The 22,270-nt window shown below is 50.5% G+C and overlaps 1 protein-coding gene and 2 non-coding genes across 3 annotated transcripts in view; 2 read left to right on the plus strand and 1 right to left on the minus strand.

Moving 5' to 3' along the window:
* The first annotated feature begins 1,614 nt into the window (after window positions 1-1,614).
* LOC125350961 lies at window positions 1,615-1,805 on the plus strand. The gene has a single exon (XR_007210866.1). It is a non-coding gene; the product is annotated as a U2 spliceosomal RNA (small nuclear RNA).
* Window positions 1,806-5,505: 3,700 nt separating this feature from the next.
* LOC125350972 lies at window positions 5,506-5,696 on the minus strand. Its single transcript, XR_007210875.1, has one exon. It is a non-coding gene; the product is annotated as a U2 spliceosomal RNA (small nuclear RNA).
* Window positions 5,697-7,741: 2,045 nt separating this feature from the next.
* Mreg (melanoregulin) overlaps window positions 7,742-22,270 on the plus strand; it is a 51,946-nt gene continuing 37,417 nt past the window's right edge. Inside the window, exon 1 of the mRNA XM_048344806.1 lies at window positions 7,742-7,885. Coding sequence (XP_048200763.1) covers window positions 7,794-7,885 — 92 coding nt within the window. The 5' untranslated portion in view covers window positions 7,742-7,793. The remainder of the gene's footprint in view (window positions 7,886-22,270) is intronic.

Here is a 22,270-nt window from a genome sequence, read left to right on the forward strand (position 1 = left end):
CTCTCCTTCCTGTAAGAATCCAGGCACACCCATCAAGACAAGATGACAGACAGTACAACTAGCCACCGTGGCTAATGATAGTGATGGCCAGATCTGACCTCCATGTGACATTAATAACTAGAGCCCATCATGATTTCCCACAAGGTCCTATTATTGAATTATAACACGAGGAAACCCATTTCCATGGTGGCAGAATTATGATTACGACCTCTGGAAGCGTACGATGATTTACTTTTTGGTGAGAGATGCCTTTGGATCAGTGAAGCTGCTAACTTGCAGCTACTCCCATCCAGGGTAAACTTTGCTCAAATCCCAGGATTGCCGGCTCACAGGTGGTCAGCGCGCATGCGCCCCGGCGGGTGGGCGCCCCGGAGTGAGCCGCGCATGCGCCTCGGCCCCGCGCAGCGCTCAGCCTTTCCTACCCCGGGAAGTCGGGGCCCGGCTGGCTGGGTGCTGCGCTGAGTAGATGGCATGGCTTCCTGTCAGCTTCTCTGGCGCGGTGCAAACTCCCACCTGGGAGGTGGGGGGGGGGAGATGGGGGGAGAGGAGGGGGAACCCCTCACCCTCTAGGCCGCACCCATAGCATGGGAACAGCAACCAGTGACTCACTTGCCCGGTCGGAAGCCCGGGGAGCAAACGGTGCGCGCGCACCTGTCCGCTCCCCCCCCCGCCCCGCCCCCCAGGGAACTCGGTGAGGGACGCAGACGCGCCGCCGCCGGGAGGGTCCGGGTGGGCGCGTCACCCAGGGAAACTACGTGAGCTGGGAGCTACGCGGCCGAGGGCGCTCGCCTCGCGTGCACGAGGCCCCGGGTTCGAGTCCCCGGCTCCACACATGCAGAAGAAGCCGGAAGCGGCACCGTGGATCCAGAAGCCCCGAGACCCAGCCCCAGGGCTGGCGGAACTACAGTAAAAATCAAACACTACGTGACTTGCCCGGCGGTTCCCCCGTGGGCTCCGCGGTCTGTCGGCCCCTTTGGGGCTGCCCTCCCGCCCCCTCGATTTTCCGGAATGGTTCTCCCAAAGGCGCGGGGGCGGGACCGCGGCTCCGGGGGTAGAGGGCCGGCTCGTTGCCGCCTTTCCCGGTCCGCAGACGGCGCCTCCCGGCGCCGAAGGCCGCTCGGGGCGAGTGCGGGGCGCCCAGCCGCAGCCCCCGAGCGACCCGCCGAGCCGATCAGAGTCGACGCGGGCGGGCGGGGCGGCCCGCGGCCGCGTCTTCGGTCGGAGAGCTCCGGGCCGCCGGGCGCCTCCCGCACCGCCCACCGCCCACCGTCCGAGGCCCGCGCTGGTCCCCGCCGCGGGTTTTGAGCCCCGAGCCAGTCGCCCCCAGCCAGCCTCGGGCTCCCGGAGCCGGCCCCCTCCGTGGCCACGCCCCTCGGGGAGAGGGCGGGGACATGCAGAATAGGGAGGCAGCGTCAGCCCGGGGGACGCCGGGATAACCGCGGCGGACGTAAAATTTCCAGTGAAACGCGGCAAAGGGAAATTCGCTCGGGAGCGTGGGCATGTTTGTTTCTGCATGGATGAGGCAGAGGGGGTAAAGAAGCGAGGTCGTCTCTGTGACCGCGAGTGAAATGTGTATGAGAGGCGTAGGGCAATGGTGAGGTTGGGGAGGTAGGTATCGCTTCTCGGCCTTTTGGCTAAGATCAAGTGTAGTATCTGTTCTTATCAGTTTAATATCTGATACGTCCTCTATCCGAGGACAATATATTAAATGGATTTTTGGTCCTCGGAGATGGAATAGGAGCTTGCTCCGTCCACTCCACGCATCGACCCGGTATTGCAGTACCTCCGGGAACGGTGCATTCCCCTCGGGGAACATATATGGTGTTTAACAACAGATCTTAAAGACAGCTTTTCACTAAGCTCTTTTCTCAAAGTGTTTTACATCCCCAACCCATATATCTACTTTTATGTGGATTTTGGTTCCTGTGCCATTGATATGTCATAAGTAGATGTCGCGCAAGAGTGTTTTTGTTAATTCACGGATTACTGTAACCCGAGGCTAACTGTGGCAAATAGTATGTGTTTGACTTACGTTCAGTCCAGCGGAAGGAAGACAACTTGGGGAAATTCCACAAACGTGGAATCAACCGGTTGATGGCATTCTTGGGGAACTTTTTCTGCGCGTTCATTGAGCTGAGTCAGCTTTATTTTGTTAGCATTGCAGGTTTCTCTAGAGGTTCTCTCTTGTCAGCTAAGCGTAGAAACATCGGATTGTATTATGTTTTCACCGTTAGGGAAGTGTTTCTTTTTCCCCAGTTCTGATAGCTGGGAACCACACAGCGAAACTAAGCCACATTCCCGGCCCTGTGCTTGAACGGCTTTTTGCCTCAACGGTAGCACTGTATCCCTTGAGCTACATTTGGTAAATACCCTTGCAATATTTCAAGAGGCAGCACTGTATCCCTTGAGCGACATTAGGTAAATACCCTTGCAATATTTCAAGAACTAGGCACTAGTACAAAAAAGGTCTGTGTTATGATAGGGATAATTTTATTTATCATTTCTGAAGTGTATCCATCACATGGGTTCACCACAGCCAATAGGAATTAAGCCTACAAAATTTTAGTTAACAGCTAAATCCTGCCGTCGGAAGGGAGAAGTCTCGGCAGGATTGGAGCTGCTCCTTTGAATTTGCAATTCAACATGAAATTTCACCTCAGGACTATGGTTCTTCCCATAGAACTGCCTGTTTGAATATTAATTTTCATCCGAAGATGTCTTGCATTCTTGAGCAATACCGTTGCTAGGCTTAAAAACTGATGCTATCCCAGGACTCCGAGTTAACCAAGCAACAGTTTCATCTTCCTGACCTAAACTTATGGACAATGTTCAGAAATTTGTGGATCTAACCACAGCTTTATGCCTATTGTATTAGAAATAGTGCCACTAAAATGTCTGCAGACACCACCAACAACCAAAATTTTATTCCTAGCGATTTCTAGTTCTATAAGAGTGAAGTAGAAGTTCAATTTAAGCTTCTTAATAAGGTTTTCTCATCTTATTTTTTAATTTCCGCCTCCTCATGGAAAGGTCAATTTCAGGTTTGTGGTCTGAGGAATCTACCCCCCCCCCCCCCCCAGTGCTTCATGTACCACTAAGCCACATTCCCGCTCCCAGTGGGTTTTTTACACTTCCACACTGATGACACATTACTTTTTAAGATTTATTTTTTCATCGGTCAAGGGGGTGACATTGTGGCATTGTGTGACATTTTTAGGACCTTGAATCAAGGTTTGTTTTGTACTGGTCTTGTCCCATGGACTCAAGGCCTGGCTGTCACAGCTCCTTTTCCAGCTTCCTCAATCTTGGCCAGAGATCTATCACAGCCTGAACCACCACCGTGGTTAGCAAGACTAATTCTAAATGAACGCTTTGTAGTTTAATCATTATAAGACAGTATTGTGGCTATATCAGAATTCTGTCCACAAGTGGCATGTCACCAAAAGAATTACAGAGAATCCTTAGGAATGATTTCAAAATTGCTACCCATAGGAACTAGGAACATTCTATAACAGAAACATTCTAGTTCCTGTCACATTTTGGGCTGATCTCAAGACTGTTCACTCTCAAGTCTCTTGATGGTGGAACCTTGCTATTTATTTATTTATTTATTTATTTATTTATTTATTTATCCTGTTTGTCTTTTTAGTAAGGTTTAGTGTGCAGATGGAGCTACATGTGAAGCAAATTTGCCACTCCCCTTGTAAGAAAAATGAGCCTTGTTCGAATACTGTCATTGTCAGCAGCTCTTGGCCACAGCCTTTCAGTTGGTGTAGTTCACTAGCCCTGAGAAGGTTGGGTATATATCAAGTCCGAGAAAGTACACTGTAGTCATTACACTCTGGGCAGAACCTTCCTGTGCTTTGCATATTCCTGTACCACTAGGATGATATATGTTCCTATTGGGTGCCATCTCCACAAGAACATCAGGTTTATATCCCTCATTGCTTCCCTCCACTCATTGATAGTGTTTTCAACCTGTCATCCTCAAGCATGTGGTAGGGATGCTTACCTACTGAATAAAATTATTTTTAAAAGTCTGCGTTTTGGGGCTGGGAATATGGCCTAGTGGCAAGAGTGCTTGCCTCCTACACATGAAGCTCTCGGTTCAATTCCCCAGCACCACGTATATGGAAAATGGCCAGAAGGGGCGCTGTGGCTCAAACCTTGAGCGGGAAGGAGCCAGGAACGGTGCTCAGGCCCTCCCTGAATCCAAGGCCCAGGACTGGCCAAAAATAAATTAAAAATAAATAAATAAATAAATAAATGTATGTCTGCGTTTTGTTGTTGCTAATTGAGTGCCATTTACACTAGCAGTGCAGGGCAAATTGCCTAACATCCATGTACAAGGCCCAGTATGCAACAAATAGCACTATAAAAAGAAAACAGAAGAGGAAAAAGAAGGAAGGGTGGCAGGTAGGTGGCATAATATAGTTAATACTGGGCAGCAAATCCACAAAAAGCCAGAAGAAGTGGAACTATGGCAGAGTGATATAAGGCAGTTATGCCTTAAGCTCAAAGTGCTTTTAAAAACCCCAGGAGAAACGAGGGGTGGGGGGGTGTGTGTCTCCTTCCTTGTATCTCTAAATATGAAGACTTCCAGCTATTTCACTCCTGAAGCGGACTTCTTTTTGCTGAAGCCTAGCACTCTACCACTCTGGGTTTTTCTGTATATGTGGTACTAAGGACTGAAACCCAGGGCTTCATGTACAAGGCATGCCATACTTTTTGCCACTAGGCCATATTCTCAGCCTAACAGCAAACTTGTTAGTTACCTTAAGTAAATTGTTTTTACAGAAACAGACTGAGCTGCTGATGACATGTGAAACCAGTCATCATGACAGACTGATCAACCCTGAGTGGGTCTTTTTTGAAGTATAGTTAGTTGTATGATATGATTTTGTACCCAAGTTTTGGACCACGGAGGAAAGCTTCGTGTTTCGTCCAAGACACAGGAAACTGCTCACATGCCCCTATAACTACAGTCAGTTTTCACAATTTTGACTTCCGCCCTTGTTTGAAAGGAAAATAGGCTATAAGTTGCATTCACCTGACTACTTTTTTTTTCAGGAATGCGATAAGCACCGGTGAATGAAAACTGCGGAAAAACTATGCAGAAAAGGAAAAAAAAAACACTACAAGCTTAAGACGTGCTTTTAAAGCAGAAACAGTAGAGCATACACAAGGAACCAAAGCAATAGGCAAAAAGCACTACTGGATCTATTTATTATTAAGCACCACAAATGTTCCACGGAGATATTGCAGTACCAGATGGATAAGTACATATCGCAGCCTGCCTTCAGTTACAGTGGTACGTGAATTAACTAAAACACTTCTTGCGATACTTACTTGAGATCTCTCGCAAAAGACACAAAGCTCAAAGCACACAAAAGCAAATACATATAAGCTAATAGAACCCAGAGTATAAAACATACATCTTGAGAAGAAGTCGCAATAAAGAAACGTTGCTAACATCTATTGTTAAACACCATATATGTTCCCCGAGGGGAATGCACCGTTCCCGGAGGTACTGCAATACCGGGTCGATGCGTGGAGTGGACGGAGCAAGCTCCTATTCCATCTCCGAGGACCAAAAATCCATTTAATATATTGTCCTCGGATAGAGGACGTATCAGATATTAAACTGATAAGAACAGATACTACACTTGATCTTAGCCAAAAGGCCGAGAAGCGATACCTACCTCCCCAACCTCACCATTGCCCTACGCCTCTCATACACATTTCACTCGCGGTCACAGAGACGACCTCGCTTCTTTACCCCCTCTGCCTCATCCATGCAGAAACAAACATGCCACGCTCCCGAGCGAATTTCCCTTTGCCGCGTTTCACTGGAAATTTTACGTCCGCCGCGGTTATCCCGGCGTCCCCCGGGCTGACGCTGCCTCCCTATTCTGCATGTCCCCGCCCTCTCCCCGAGGGGCGTGGCCACGGAGGGGGCCGGCTCCGGGAGCCCGGGGCTGGCTGGGGGCGACTGGCTCGGGGCTCAAAACCCGCGGCGGGGACCAGCGCGGGCCTCGGACGGTGGGCGGTGGGCGGTGCGGGAGGCGCCCGGCGGCCCGGAGCTCTCCGACCGAAGACGCGGCCGCGGGCCGCCCCGCCCCGCCCCGCGTCGACTCTGATCGGCTCGGCGGGTCGCTCGGGGGCTGCGGCTGGGCGCCCCGCACTCGCCCCGAGCGGCCTGTGTAGTGCTCCCGGCTCTGGAGACCTCTGCACAAGGGACGGGGCTGTTCCCTTGTCCTGTCCCGACCTCGAGCAGTTGGTGGCTGCGAATCACCGCCGGCCCCGGGGACTGCCCGCTGCTCGGGCGTGGGGGCTCCGGGTCACCGCCGGCCCGCGGCCTGTGGCTGCTGCTGTAAGCCCAGGTAGCCTCAGCCTCTGACGGCTCCTGAGAAACGGGAAGCTCGCCGCTCCCCGAGGCCGGGGTGACCCGGGGGCGGGGATTTTCCTGAGCTACCCGTACCTCCAAACCCCCCCCCCCCCCCCAAACCGAGCCGCCCGTCAAAGTCTGCTTTGTGAAAATGCGGGCCATCGGGAACTTCCGGGGGGGGTGAACGCGGGGGAAAACACCGATCTGATGATTGCTTCGTGCTTTCATTCTGGTGCGAGGCCGCCGGGGCTCGAACTCCAGGCCCGGGCACGGTCCTGAGCCGCCGCGCGCAAGCCTGGTGAGCTCCACCCCTTCCAGTGGGTCTGGTGGATGGTGGGAAGTAAGAGGATCCGCTGGGAGCCTCGGATCTCGGCCTCCCAGGAGCTCGGGTTCCAGGCCGGAGCCGCCAGCGCCCAGCCGGGTTCACCGTGAGAATAACGCGCTGGGCTGGAGCTGGAGTCGTGCGCTACGGGGGTGACACCTGGCACGGCCGCGTCCGCATCTCATGATGGGGTTCATGGCCCGTGTCTCCTGCTTGCTACCCCAGATGTCACGGGGGTTGGGGGAGGCTTCTAGATTTTTCCCTTCTTTCCAGCGGTCTCTCAGCGTGGACGCGCTAGGCAAATCCTCACCGGGACAACCCTTACGTGTAGCAGAACATGAATACGATAAAATGAAAACGCAGGGCGAAACACCATTGGCCGGGCATGGGAGGGGGCGGGGCTCAACGCCTGTGATCTTAGCTACTCAGTGCGCTGAGATCTGAGGGGTGGTGGTTCGAAGCCAGCCTGGGCAGATGAAACTGCAGGCCTCCTTTCTGTAATAAGCAGCCCCAAAGCTCTAGGTAGGGGCATGGCACGAGGGGTAGAGGGCCGACCTGGAGCCCAAGAGGCTAGGGAGAGCGAGAGGCCGTGAGTTCAAGCCCCAGGATTGGCACGCGCGCGTGCACACACACACACACACACACACACACTGCATTAAAGATCCTGGCCGCCCGGGCCCCGCGTGGGGCGGACACGGGGCCAGCTGAGCCTCCCCCTCCGCTTGCCAGGCGGGCCGGGCCTTCTATTTCCGCCGCGGGGAAGCCCATAAAGACTATGAATAGCTCCGGCCTCCAGACCCGGCCCGTAGCGCCTGGCTGGAGTCCCGGCTTCGTCTTTAGAGGGCAGCAGTGGGGCATCTCGGGGACGCATGCGCCCCAATTGACGCCCGGGGAATTAAAAAGACAGGGGAGAGGGAGAAAGCAAAAAGATCAGCACAGGAACGCGGCACAGCGCCCCCCCCACCCCACCTCTGCGCCCTCCACCCGCGCGGTGCGGTGCAGCGCCGCCCCCCGCGCCCGCGTCCCCCGGCCGCGGCGGGATGCGCACCGCCCCGGCCCCGGCCGCCGCCGTCCGCGCTCTCCATGGGGCTGCGGAGCTGGCTGCGGAGCGCCTGCTGCTGCCCGTGCCGCTGCCTGGACGAGCCCGCGCTGCCCGAGAAGGAGCCCCTGGTCAGGTGGGTGCCCCTGCGCCCACACTTGGGGCCCCCTGGCCGCCGTCAGGCCCGGGGTGGAGGGCGCGTGGGGGGGGGGCGGTTGGGAAGCTGTGAGCGCCGCCGTCCTAGGCAGGTGGGCTGTGCCTGGGTCACCCTGGGGCGCCCACCCGGCCCCTTGCTCCCTTGGATCTGTAGGGTAAGAGCCGCGTACTTACAGGCCCTTTGCGTAAGAAGTTTGTTGGTGGTGGGTCCTTTCCCCCTCCCTCCCTCCCTCCCTCCCTCCCTCCCTCCCTCCCTCCCTCCCTCCCTCCCTTCCTTCCTTCCTTCCTTCCTTCCTTCCTTCCTTCCTTCCTTCCTTCCTTCCTCCTTTCCTCCTTCCCTCCTCCTCTCCCTCCCTCCTTCTCTCCCTCCCTTTTTCTTGCTTTGCTTTCTTTCTTGAAAGCACAAATCTTGGGAAGCCAGGGACACCCGCCTTGTGGCATATGCTAGGGATATGGCCTCAGTCCCTAAACAGAGGAATAAGGGAAGAGAAAGAAGTTTCCACGGGGCTCTCCGAAAATACCACCGCACGTGGGTGTGGAATAAGATGCACTTCATTGATGGGTTTCTCTGTCACTTGCCAAGTTGGCCACAGGGCTGTTCAATGTTATTATTTTAAAAAAAATGATCATCTTTGTGAGCAAGAAGAAATAGTTTTTTTCCTCATGAAAAATGCATGGTGTGTGGGGCCCCGGGGCCCGGGGTATGGATTCATGAGTGGCTAACTATGCAGTGGAAGGTTATTTCACGTTCCCTGCCTATCTGAGAAGAGGCTGGGGGGGGGGGGGCGGGGATGGTGGTGGTGGCTGGTGACCCTGCTGCACAGTTTTGTTCAGGGCTGTGATTTCTTCCTTTCTTTCTTTCTTCTTCTTTTTTTTAAACAATGATTTGATAGCTGGAGAATGTTGACAGGGGTGACACAATCAAGATACATTGTATTCACAAACTGCTTTGTTCAATGGCAGCTCCTCCCTACCAGCTACCTAAAGAGAATACATAAAATTAGGAAGCAGTGTATAAAGTAGGGTAAAGCCAATCCTGAAGCCAGTTCCTTTCTTTTGAAGTAAGTAGCTGGGTGTTGGTAACTCACACCTGGAATCCTAGCTACTCAATAGCTTGGGAGGTGAGGATGGGAGGTTCAAAGCCAGCACAGGCAGAAAAGTCTATGAGACGCTTATCTCCAACTATCAAAAAACAAACAAAAAAACCAAAAAAACCAGAAATATAGCTGTGGCTCAAGTGGGTAGAGTGCCAGTGTTGAGTGAAAGAGCAAAGGGACAGCAGCCAGTCCTTGAATTCAAGCTCCAGAACACACACACACACACACACACACACACACACACACACACACTATACAAGTAAGATCCTGCCACTTTCATAACTCTAAGTCATGACTTAGTCTTTCAAGTTTGGACACTGCCTTCGACTTCAGAGGTCTTGCATAATGACTCCTTTCTGCCTGTGCCATCTTACAAATAGGATGGTGTGTACTGTAGGAAGAATCCACAGGGCCCTCCAAGCCTGAAGTGAGGTGGAAACCTTTGCCTCATTAACCCCTTCCTCAATGCCCCTTCCTCAGCGCTATTTTTCCAAGTCTCTCCAGCAGTCTTGTTTGATCTCATGATCCTCCTCCATCTTCCTCCCTAGGAGTTAGGAGTGACGTGTTTATCATCAGCTCCTCACTGTTTGGCAAGCACATACATATGTCATGTGTAGTATTTATATAAACAGCAATATATACCCCATACACATTTTTTCAAAATTGCTTTTGAGAATACTACTTCTACTTACCCTTCTAGATTTTTGTGGGATGGTCTGGGAATGTGGCTTAGTGGTAGAATGCTTGCTTTGCACGCACGAAGCCCTGAGTTTGATTCCTCTGTACCATATAAACAGAAAAAGCTGGAAGTGGCGCTGTGGCTCAAGTGGTAGAGTGCTAGCCTTGAGAGCAAAAAGAAGCCAGGGACAGTGCTCAGGCCGTGAGTTCAAGCCCAGGACTAGCAACCAAAAAAAAAAAAGAAAGAAAGAAAGAAAGAAAGAAAAAAGAAATAGATTGTTGTGGGCAAGTTGAAACTACCACATTGCGTTGAATTTCAGGTTTGGGTTATATATACACTCAACTTGTCAGCACTCTTAGTTAATAGGAAATACGGCCTTCTGCTTAGTTGTGTCCTCAGAGCTTTAGGCCATTTCTAATGTTCTAAGATTGCTACTTTAGTCAGTGGTTTTGCTTATTTTCATCTCTGGAAACGTCTTCTATCCTGGGCATGCCACTGGTGAGCTTTCCGATGGATTTCAAGTGGGCAGGGTTGGTGGGAGGAGCTGAGCAGGGCATTTGTGACTCTGCTGGCAGTGGAATGAGTCACCACGTGGGTGAGTGAGCCTCGGTTATTAAACTTATTTGCACCTGCATTTCCTCATCTGTAAAATAGGGCTGATAATGGTGCACACTTCAGAGGACTGCAGTCAGAAATGGAAGGAGACAAATGTTTCATATAGTGTCAGACACATAGTAAACAGTGCTATGACGTTTAGCTGTTAAGCATCATGGTTACTCTGCCGAGCATGCGGGTATGAGTGGCTTAGTGTCATTGTGGCACCATTTCAACCGGCAGCTTATTAATGGGCCTGTGGGACACTGGTATTTGTGTATTTATGGGACCTACACATTCTTTCCTCCCTAGACCATCTGAAGGCTTGGTTTTAAATCTTCCTCTCACCCTTACTTATTTATTGTGCCAGGGCCTGAATGCTGTTCCTGAGCTTTTGTGTTCAAGGCTAGTGCTCTATTACTTGAGCTCCACCTCTGGCTTTTTTTTTTTTTTTTTTTTTTGACTGTGTGCTTAATTGGAAACGAGAGTCTTGCCCAGCCAAGCTTCAAACTGTGATTCTCAGATTTCAGCCTCCTGAAAAGCCACTGGTGCCCAGCATTATTTTCATTTTCAAAAATATAAAATTGAGAAGCCCATACGATGCCATACACCCATTGCTGTCGTCTAATCTTTATCGTGCCCAGAACAACCCGTAGGCCCACAACCAGTTACTCTTCTCACTCTTCCCACCCTCATCGACTAAATCTGTTTCTTGGCACTACAGATTTGCCAAATCTGTGTATTTTGTAGAAATGGGATCATATAACACATAGATTTCTGGGTCTGGCTTCTTGCACTTAGAGTTCCAACGTTTATTGTGGTCTAGCATATTCTTCTTGATGGCTGAAGAGTATTTCCCTGTGTGGATGTATCACATTATTATTTGTCAGTTGATGGACATATGGCTCCCCACCCCTCAATTCTTTTTGGCTGTGATGAACAGTGAATGCTACTGTGAGTGTTCCTGGTCAGGTTTCTGTGTAGATAGGGTCACAGTTCCCCTGGGTGAACCCAGTGGTTTTGTGGTCATGAGGTAACTTCATCTCTAACCTTTCAGGAACTGCCGTCCTGCTTCTCAGAGCCTTGCTTTGAAATATTGATGGGGTGAAGTCATGTAGCCAGGTGGTCAGAAGTATTTTATGGAGAACTTAATTCTTTGTGTCATCTTTTCTCTTTTTCTACTTAGGAAAAAACAACAACAAAACAACCAAAGCATTTTGTGCAGATACCTTTTTTCTTTCCTCCATTTCATTCTTCCCTCTCTGGGAGGATGTTTTCATGTTTGCTTTTCTCCCCAGGGGCTCCAGTGCATGAAGAAGTGCCAGGAGGGGACTTGGAGATTATCCTGCATGCACCATTACCTCCAGTGCTTTCTAAAAACACATTGGGGCTGGGAATGTGGCGTAGTGGTAGAGTGCTTGCCTAGCATGCATGAAGCCCTGGCTTCGATTCCTCAGCACCACATAAACAGACAAAGCTGGAAGTGGCATTGTAGCTCAAGTGGTAGAGTGCTAGCCTTGAGCAAAAGAAGCCAGGGACACTCTCAGGCCCTGAGTTCAAGCCCCAGGGCTGGCAAAAAAGAAAAGAAAAAGGAATATAATATTTATGTCCTAGAAATCCTTAGCTTTCTGTGCCCTATTTCCTGCTCATCTTGGCTTCATCCTCCTTCCTTTTTTCTCTATCCTTTGTTATTGAAATCCTTACTTAAAAATATAATTTTAGTGTCTGGGGATGTGGCCTAGTGGCAAGAGTGCTCGCCTCGTATACATGAAGCCCTGGGTTCGATTCCTCAGCACCACATATATAGAAAACGGCCAGAAGCGGCGCTGTGGCTCAAGTGGCAGAGTGCTAGCCTTGAGCGGGAAGAAGCCAGGGACAGTGCTCAGGCCCTGAGACCCAAGCCCCCAGGACTGGCCAAAAAAAAAAATATATATATATATATATATAATTTTATTATTATTATTATTTTGTTTATGTGGTACTGAGGAAGCCAGGGCTTTATGCATGCTAAGCAAGCACTCTAGCACTAAGCCACATTCCCAGCCTGGAAATCCTTACTTTTAGGTGAGACACAAGCCACCCATGAGCCCTGGGGGTAGAAGGCTGGGATCTTGGCGAGCTGAGAGGTTTGGGGGAGTTATTAGCAGCCTCTGTGGAAGGGGACGGCTCACTGACCTGGTGACCCAGAAGGGCCTCCAGGCTTCTTTTGAACTGGAGTTCACTGTGACTGGAGGGGAAGGGTGGATCCTGGTCTTCTCTTCAACCCTGCAGCTGCCAGGCGTGACTGCTTCAGAAACAAATGGTGGAGTCATCTCCCTCCCCTCCCTCCTCCCAGGTCTAGCCTTCCCCTCCTCTTCCCCCTCCCTCCCCTCTTCTTTCCATCCTCCTCTTCCATCTTCCCTTCCTCTCTTCCTTCCCCTCCACTCCCCTTCCTTCTCCCTCAGTCCTCTCCTCCTATCTCCCCTCTCTCTCCTCTTCTCCCTTCCCATCTTCCCTTCCTTTCTCCTCCCCTCCCCTCCCCTCCTCCCTAGCTCTAACATGGGCATTGCTCACCCCAGGATGCATATGGGCAGGTTCGGCCTGGAGAAAGGACTCCTGGTCTGATCATAACCCAGGCATCTATCAGTTGCAGAGAAAGCCAGAGGTCTGTTCAGTCTGAATCACATGTGAGACTGAGGTCACCTAGGGATAGAACCTGGTGAGATTCACCTTATCAGGAATCATGTGAGATTCACCATATCAAGGTCCGTGAGGGCTGAGGTTCGGTGCCGCAGCCAGCCCAGGTGCCTGCAGCATGGCCAGTTTGTCTGTAACATGACATGTCTATTTCATGACGCTCTGGGTCAAAATGTTATGCTAGCAATGAAAAGAAACATTGGAGGGGATGTAGTTGTAGTTTTCTAAGGATGCCACTCACAACAACTTCATCCAACCTGATCGTCTAAAACAAGAAATGTCTTCTGTCAACGTTCTTAAAGTCAGTCTGAAATCAAGGTGTCAGGAGGGCCACCATCTTGCCAGAGGGCCACTTCTTGCCCTAAATTCCAGGATGGTCTCCTCTCAGGATCCGCAACTTGATTACGTCGACCAAGATACAAATAAGGTGTCACTCCTACATCTGGGGGAGGGGCACTCTAGCTATTTTTTGGTGGGGATACTGTTCAAGCCATTACTTGAGTACTTTGGGGGGATAAAACATGTGAGCTCAAAGCATTGGCTTTTAGTTTAGGTTTTCAGCATGGCCTTTTACCCACCATTGCTAAGAGCCTATGTGCCCTTGACACAGAAATCCACCTGTAGTCACGTCTATGCAGAGAGAGGCCCAGTCCTCTGTCACCACAGAGCTAATGCCACCTGTCTCCCAGCACAACAAGCACGAGAGGCCCAGAAGAGCCTGGAATGGGTGTGGGTTGGTTGAATGTCAACGCTGGCACTAAAGCCTCTTTCATGAAGGTGAATTTGAACCGTGTGTGTGTGTGTGTGTGTGTGTGTGTGTGTGTGTGTGTGTGTACAGGTACTGGGGCTTGAACTCAGTGCTTTGTACTGTCACTTGACTTCTACCGCTTAAGCCACAGCTCCATATAGCTGACTTTATGGTGATTAATTGGAGATAAGAGTTTCATGGAATTTTTTTGCCTGCTTTGGCTTTGAACCGTGATTCTCAGATCTCAGCCTCCTGAGTAGTTGTGATTATAGGTGTGAGCGGGGGGGGGGGGGGGGCTGGCTGCAGGGATATGATTCTTACTCACATTTGCTGTTAATGACCGAGAAGCATTATTGCCACTGCCTGGTTGTTCAAAAGTCAAAAAAGAAATGAAAAGAACTGACAGAATTGGACACACGTGGACAGACAGACAGACACACGTATATATATGCTGGTACTGGGGCTTGAACACAGGTGCTGTTCCTGAGCCTTGTTGATCAAGGCTAGTGCTCTACTTCTGGCTTAATTGGAGATAAGAGACTCATAGACTTTTCTTCCTGGGCTGGCTTCAAACTGGGATCCTTCTGATCTCGGCCTTCTGGGTAGCTAGGATTACAAGGTGGTGTTAGAAGCACTGAGCACAGAGAAGATGGCCTCTTAAAAGTTTCCTCCTTGGGGGCTGGGGATATGGCCTAGTGGCAAGAGTGCTTCCCTCGTATACATGAGGCCCTGGGTTCAATTCCCCAGCACCACATATACAGAAGTGGCGCTGTGGCTCAAGTGGCAGAGTGCTAGCCTTAAGCAAAAAGAAGCCAGGGACAGTGCTCAGGCCCTGAGTCCAAGCCCCAGGACTGGCCAAAAAAAAAAAAAAAAAAAAAAAAAAAGTTTCCTCCTTGGTTTTCCAGCCTCCTACAGCTGCCTCCCTTGTCTCCTTTTATGACATGTGTTAGTCAGTGCAAATGACACTGGGAGTGTCCCAGGAGGTAAAATGTCTTTCTCTCATTTACCATGTGACCTAGGTGGTTTTCTGGAACCTTCTTGAGGTTTTAAAGCAGTTGCATCATCATTGTTTGAAAACTGACTTCTGGGTGCTGGTGGCTTTTCTCTGTAATCCTTGCTACTCAGGAGGCTGAGATCTAAAGATCAAGGCTCAAAGTCAGGCTGGGCAGAAAAGTCTGGGTGACTCCTCTGTCCACTTGGCCGGCAGGAAGCTGGAAGTGGATTTGTGGCTCACTTAGTGGAGCGCCAGCTATCAGTGAGAGAGCCATGTAAGAGTGTGGGGCTTTGAGTTCATGCTCCAGGTCCTGTGTACATGCATGCACGGGCACACCAACATGCACACACACTCACACACAGGTACATTCTGCTTAAAAAGTTTATTTGGTTGGAGACCGAGTTCTTTCTAGTTTGGTTTAACCGATATTGGTTTTGTGTCAGTTATGTACTGTGCACTCTATTCTGTGGTGCTGAGGAATCGAACCCAGGGCTTCATGTATACAAGGCAAGCACTCTTGTCACTAGGCCATATTCCCAGCCCCACTGTATTCTTTTGTGCTCTCTGTGGAAATGATTTGATGAGCTTGTGTATCCACAGAGAGTGGATACCTTGCACTGCTTGCCAGTGTCCCGAATTGCTTCTTAAAATTCAATACTTGTTTCTTTTTTAGCTAGCGTTAGTGTTAGATGCCTGTAGTCCCAGCTACTTGGGAGGTGGAGTTAGGAAGATCACTGAGGCCATTCTGGGGGAAAAGTTAATAAGACTACCTCAAAAAAAAGGCTGGGCATGGCGGCACTCACCTTTGGTTCAGCTCCTTGGGATCCTGGCAAAGGTAAAAAGATCAAGGTCTGAGCCAGGCCTGGGCCAAAGCAGAAGGAGATTTTATCTGGAAAAACATATTGTAAGGTTCGCCAGAAAGGAAACCCACCATATGGTTCAGGAAGAAAGGAGTTTATTCGGGGGAGAGCAAACTGCCAGCCCACACAAGATGGAGGTACAGGGAGACAGAGGGAAAGGAAGAAGGGAAAAAGAGAAAAGAGCAAGAGACAATAAGAGAGAACAGGATAGGGAGTAGGGACTGTGTTGAGCCAGATTATATAGGAAAAGGTTGGAGATCTGGCCAGATAGATTGGATGTGACTGCAGAGGAAGGAGGTAACTGCCCCCACGTGTGCCAGTTACCTAGGTAACTCAGGTACTGGGTGTAGACTTAAACAGGTGGGGGGCATCTGCATGGAGCCTCCTCCCCCCCCCCCGTGGGTGGATCTTACACATATTAAGAGCAAAATAGGGGTTGGTGGCATGCCTCAGTTGGTAGAGCACTAGCAAAAGCTTCACATACCAAGCTCGAGTCTCCATCTTGAACTACCCCTCCACACCTCCCCTAAAAAAGAAAGAAATAGCTATATATAAAGTGCACATGTAGTGCCCTTATGTCATTCAGAGAGAGAGCTATTGCCACCCACTGCTTCCTCCCTGATCATATCTAGACCTTTGTGAGAATCATTTCCTCATTTCTTTAAAGCTTTACCACCTCTGTGGACACCTCAGAGATGTACTCTAGTTTCTCTTGCTCTTAAACCCTGCACAAAGCTGTGTGTCCTTTTCACAGTACTTTCTTTGCTCAGTGTGTGAGATTGGTTGTGGCCAGTTGACTTCACAGTTCTTTTATTGCTTTGTAGTACATTGCATTACACCCACCCTTCCACTTAGGGTGGTTTCCAGTGAGGAGCGATTTTTTTTTAAACATGATTTCAAGTCAGCACATCAGAAAAAAAAAAAAAGATTCATCTTTCTACCCCTGTGAAGGATAAAGCCACTCACCTTCATTCTTTTTTTTGGCCAGTCCTGGGCCTTAGACTCAGGGCCTGAGCACTGTCCCTGGCTTCTTTTTGCTCAAGGCTAGCACTCTGCCATTTGAGCCACAGCGCCACTTCTGGCCATTTTCTATATATGCGGTGCTGAGGAATCAAACCCAGGGCTTCATGTATACGAGGTAAGCACTCTTGCCACTAGGCCATATCCCCAGCCCTCACCTTCATTCTTTAGCTATACCACACTTAGCCCTACCCCAGGATCTTTGCACATAGTGAGATTTTTCTGCTAAGAATTGTTGTAGGGAGCACAGCTGACTCCATCTTGATTAGGGAAACATGGTAGGAAATGTTGGGGAGAGTTGATTAGGTCAACCTGACCCCAAAATTCTGCTTCTGTAACTGGCTTGCTTAACTTGTTTGTTGCGTGCTCTACCCATTGTCAACCCCCTACATCTGTGCTACACTTTTACCTTTATAAACCCCAATTTGAGGACTGCTCGGGGTCACCGTGGCAGCTCCAGAGTCCGCACTGTGTCCCTGGCCAGTCAGTTCGCTTTATGCTTCCCCAGTAAATCCATCTTTTTGCTTGAGACTGTCTCTCAGTGGTGGGCTCTTGGAGGGACGGGGAATCCCTTCCCTTGAACCCCGTAACAAGAATATTCTTCCATGGGTGCCCTGCCTGGAGCACTCACTTTATTAGATCTCTGCTGAAGGCTATGTTCTCAGAACATGCTTCAACAGCCCCCTTCCCCTCTGTCTGAAGCTCTCACTCTGCCTGCCTTTCTTTGGTCCTGGTCAGGATCTGACATAAACGTCTCATCTGTTTCCTCCCACGAGACTGTAAACCCATGACCTTCACAAAGGTGACCTTCACAGCTGCACAATGTGAGTAATTCGAGAGTAAGGAGACAGATTCCAGCCCCATCTCCGCGCCTAGAAGCCTTGCGCAATGGGGAGACAAGAGTGCATTCATTCAGGGGATGTTTATGGACAGTTCTTTGTGTGCCCGCTGGGACTCTTTAAGTTCTCCAGATACATCACCACGCAAAAACTGCAGGGTTCTCGCTTCACTCTGGTGGTGGCAGGCCAAGCTCCCTGTAAACAGTAAACACAATACTTTCACTAGCAGACAAGTAGCTGTGTAAGAAAAAGCCTAGGTAGTGAGGGGCAGGGAGGCGTGTTGCAATTCTAAAGACATATCAGATCTAGTGGGCCGGGGAGGGGAGAAGGTGGTGTTTGAAGGTGGGGAGGGAGGGAAAGTGGAGGGGACTTGGGAGGAGGTAGCTGAGGCAGGTAGACTTGCCCATGCTAGCCCCCCAGTGCCAAAGAAGCCTGGGAGCTAGCTATTACGGCTGATCTCTGGACCTGGGCTGGACTGGCTTATACACCCTGAGTAAAGTGGGCGACATTGCAGGGCTTGGAGCTCAGGGAGGGCAGGATTCTAAGGTACATTCATGGAAACTTGGGTAGCAATGAGAGGGGGAAATGGGGGGGGAGAAGGAAGGGGTGACACGTCACCTGACTTAGGGAGTTGTAATCCCTTGTACAACTCAATAATACTAATACGAATATGACATTGTCTTGCCAGGTGACGTGGGGATCTGCCACCGAGGCCTTGGGGTGGAGGAGGGGCTGGTGAAGGGCAAGCGAGGTCACCCCGTACTGCAGGCCTTCCCAATCTCTTCCAAAGGGACCAAAGTAGTGACTGCCGCCCACCCCTCACCCCCTCAGTAAATAACCCAGCTCTTTGGGATTCTGGCCCCAGGCTCCAGCCATCTCCAAAGTGCCTTTCAGTTAGACAACCCCCCCTCCCCCAGGGTAGCAGACTCCAAGCCCCTGGCTTTAAGCCTCTCAGGTGAGACTGGTGTGAAATGGGACACTCTCCTCAGCTTACCTTTTGGGACTGAAGGAAGCTTTGGGGGAGGCTGTAACCTCAGAGCTGCCTCTCTAATGCCTGAGGCTAATTAAATATTTATGGTCAGCAGATGGTGGCTGGGGGCAAAGCAGCGGGCTCTCACTTTCTTCAGAACCTTTTAGAAGTCAGTATGTGGGAGGGGGAGAGAAAGCAAAGCTCTGGATGGACAGCTCCTCCCTCTCTCCCTCCCTCCGTCAGCTCTGGGGTGCACACCTCAGGGCCTTTGCACTGACTTCTCTTTACAGACCCCGGAGCCCTTTCCTGGTCTGGCTCCCAGCGGTTCCCAAGCTGCTTCTGCTCAGGTTGAGTCGTGCTGTCCTGGCCTTTTTGCCCTGAAGGTCTACAGTTGTAGAACAAGATGGATGGATGCCTTGTCTGGGTGGGGGCACAGAGATTAAAGCCTTGGGGAGGACCATGCCAGGGACTAGAACCTGCCACGCTGTGAGCCCAGTGGTCACTGACAGACACTTCCGAGCTGCTGGAGAAGCCCGCAGCGCCGCCCCTGGCTCATTTTCATCGTGACCGGCCAGAAGCCTGGCTTGTTACAGCTTAAGAAGAATGTGGCAAAATGAGAGGCCCAGGGGCTGGGGATATGGCCTAGTGGTAGAGTGCTTGCCTCGTATACATGAAGCTCTGGGTTCGATTCCCCAGCACCACATATATAGAAAAAGCCAGAAGTGGCGCTGTGGCTCAAGTGGTAGAGTGCTAGCCTTGAGCAAAAGGAAGCCAGGGACAGTGCTCAGGCCCTGAGTTCAAGCCCCAGGACTGGCAAAAAAATAAATAAATAAAAGAGAGGCCCAGTGCAGGAGGCAATGGGGCCGTGGAGGCTTTGCTGGAAGAGCAGCAGCTGCGGGGGGCGGGGGGGAGTGGGGAGCAGCCCTGGGAGGCCCTAGGGAACCCCCCCCCCCATCATTAGGCTGCTGCTGCTTCTTGCTTGCCTCTTTCACCCCATCCCCTGGGATGTGGGATCTGCAACCAGGCAGAGTGTCAGGCACAGCTGCTTAGTTAGACAGAGCTAGATGGGGTTGGAGGGGGGGAGTGGGAAGGACTCAGGAGGTGAGTATTGTACCTGGCTGGAAACAGGAGGAGTACTTCTAAACAAGTTGTATTTTTTTTTTTTTTTGCCAGTCCTGGGCCTTGGACTCAGGGCCTGAGCACTGTCCCTGGCTTCTTCCCGCTCAAGGCTAGCACTCCGCCACTTGAGCCACAGCGCCGCTTCTGGCCGTTTTCTGTATATGTGGTGCTGGGGAATCGAACCTAGGGCCTCGTGTATCTGAGGCAGGCACTCTTGCCACTAGGCTATACCCCCAGCCCAACAAGTTGTATTTTAACCATCCCAGGAGCCGCCTGCCCTCCAGCTTGTAGACTAAGGATAAAGGGTGGGTGTTTGGCACTTAGTGTTAGTGTCTTTGCTGTGTGTGTGTGTGTGTGTGTGTGTGTGTGTGTGTGTGTGTAAGTGGGTGGGATATAGAGATACAGGGATAGTTAGAAAGATGAAACAGACTGAGTTAGCTAGAGAGACAGCAATAGAAAAGGGAGAGAGGTAGCAAGGGAGATAAAAAATGGATTATACACACAGAAGAGAGGAAGCAAGGCACAGAGATAGGAGGAGGAGGATGGGGGGGAAGGGAAGGGAAAGAGGAAAGGAGAGAGGGAGGGAAGGACAGAAGAAGGGGGAGGGGAGGAGAGCAGATCCGAGAAGATGCAGGGGGCCACAGCAGACCCTGACCAGAAAGGCATCTGTGACAGTCTCTTAATATAGGAAGGGAAACCAAGGCACAGTAAAGCAGAAAGTAACTCAGTTATTCTGGGTCAAATGTTCCTTGTATGGATTATTCAAGCTCTTACTGTTTCATTTCCTCCCTGCCTCTTTGGGGACTTAAAAGGTGTTATCAATGAATTAGGGCAGGGATTTCTTCCTTGGTTGGGGTCGAGGCTCTTGTTTGCTCTACTCCTGAGTGCTGAGAAGGCCAGCCTGCTGGGTGGGATCGTGCTGGGTGATATGGGGGTGTAGAAGAAGTTCTGGATCTAATCCCTGGCTGGAGGAAGACAAGAGTTTATAAAAGGAGGGGCTGGGAATATGCTCTCCTTGAATACATGAAGCCCTGGGTTCAATTCCTCAGCACCACATATATAGAAAAAGCCAGAAATGGCACTGTGGCTCAAGTGGTAGAGTGCTAGCCTTGAGCAAAAAGAAGCCAGGGACAGTGTCAGGCCCTGAGTTCAAGCCCCAGGACTTGCAAAAAACAAAACAAAACAAAGAGTTTACAACAGGAAACACAATTGGAAGGAAATGCAAGGCAGGAGAGCATTGCAGGTATTGGTGAGGTGGACAGCAGGGTCCCTGGGAGACGCCCCTGGGGCCTTTTCAGGTTTGTTGGAGATGTATGCTAGTCCTAACATTTGGAGATTGAGTCCTAGCCCGGAGGCCTGACTGGGAGCGTCGGAGAGGGCTTTAGAATAAATGAGGTTTGCCATTCATCCTAGAAATTAAATACTAAAGTAGGGGGGCCGGGAGAGGGGGAAGAACTGAATCTGTGTGGCCCTATAAAAAAGCTGGAATAGCCATTGTCAGAGGTATGGACCTGAGCCCCCAGTTTATGCAGGGAGGGCGGAAGACATTAATCAAACTTGCCGGAACTGTGGTCTGGGAATTATGATCTCAGTTCTACTTCAGTGAGGTGACTCCTCCTTACTGTCATGGCTCGAGGGGGCAGACTGGTTCCCATAAGATGACTTGTCCTGCCTGAGGAAGCAGGGTGTGGAGGCCAATTCCTGCCCTGTGGTCATGGCTCCCAATTATGGGAGGGGAGACACAGGGAGAGAGACAGAGAGACAGAGAGACAGAGAGAGAGAATGTGTGTGTATTCTTCCTGTGTGAACTGTCTGTGATGCTCCCCAATAGTGTAGGTGCAAGGCCATGTGTAGAGACTTCTGGGTTCCACTCATGAGTATGTATGTATGTATGTATGTATGTATGTATGTATGTATGTATATATCTATGTATGTACCTATGTATGTATGCATCTATGTATGTATGTATGTATGTATGTATCTAACTAACTTTACCAGTTGGGGGCTGGACCTTAGGGCCTGGGCACTGTCTTGGAGCGTCTTTGTTGCTCAAGGCTATCACTCTACCAGTTGAGCCACAGTACCACTTTGGCGTTGCCCCCGTCCCCCATTTATATGGCACTGAGGAATTGAACCCAGGACTTCATGCACTAGGCCACATTCCCTGCCCTCATGATGATCCAGAACAGGATGTGCTAACACTGTCAAAGCTGACCATTGAGGGTAGCTACTCAGGAGGCAGAGGCTGGAGAATCATGGTTTGAAGGCCAGCTCAGGAAAAAAGCTAGTGAGATTCCCTCTCATATCAACAAATTAGCTGCGCATGGAATCCTGGCTTCTCTGGAGCCTGTGGAGGCGGCTCCCCATCCAAAGCCAGGCCAGCCAGGCCCTAGGCAATAATGTGAAGCCTTGTTGGAAAACTAACAGGGAAAGAGCTGTGTGTGTCTCTACAAGACCAGAGTGCTTATCTAGAGAATAGCAAGTCCTGACTCTCCAGGAAGCTTGGAAATACCTTAGTTACTCTTATCTTACTGTTTTTAGTCTTGATCTTATCTTACTGTTTTTAGTCTTGAAGAAGAGTAAGATAGGTTAGGTAAATCTTGGGCAAAGTCACCTGTATCTTAGGCAGGTAGGCGCTGCTTAAAGATTAAACACACAGTGGGGTGCTGCTGGCTCAGCTGTAATCCTAGCAATCACAGGATCATGGTTCAAAGCCAATCAGGGTGGAAAAGTCATGAGACTCTTAGCTCCAATTAACTACATCCAAAA

This window comes from Perognathus longimembris, chromosome 4, assembly GCF_023159225.1.
Source record: "Perognathus longimembris pacificus isolate PPM17 chromosome 4, ASM2315922v1, whole genome shotgun sequence".
NCBI lineage: Eukaryota > Metazoa > Chordata > Mammalia > Rodentia > Heteromyidae > Perognathus > Perognathus longimembris.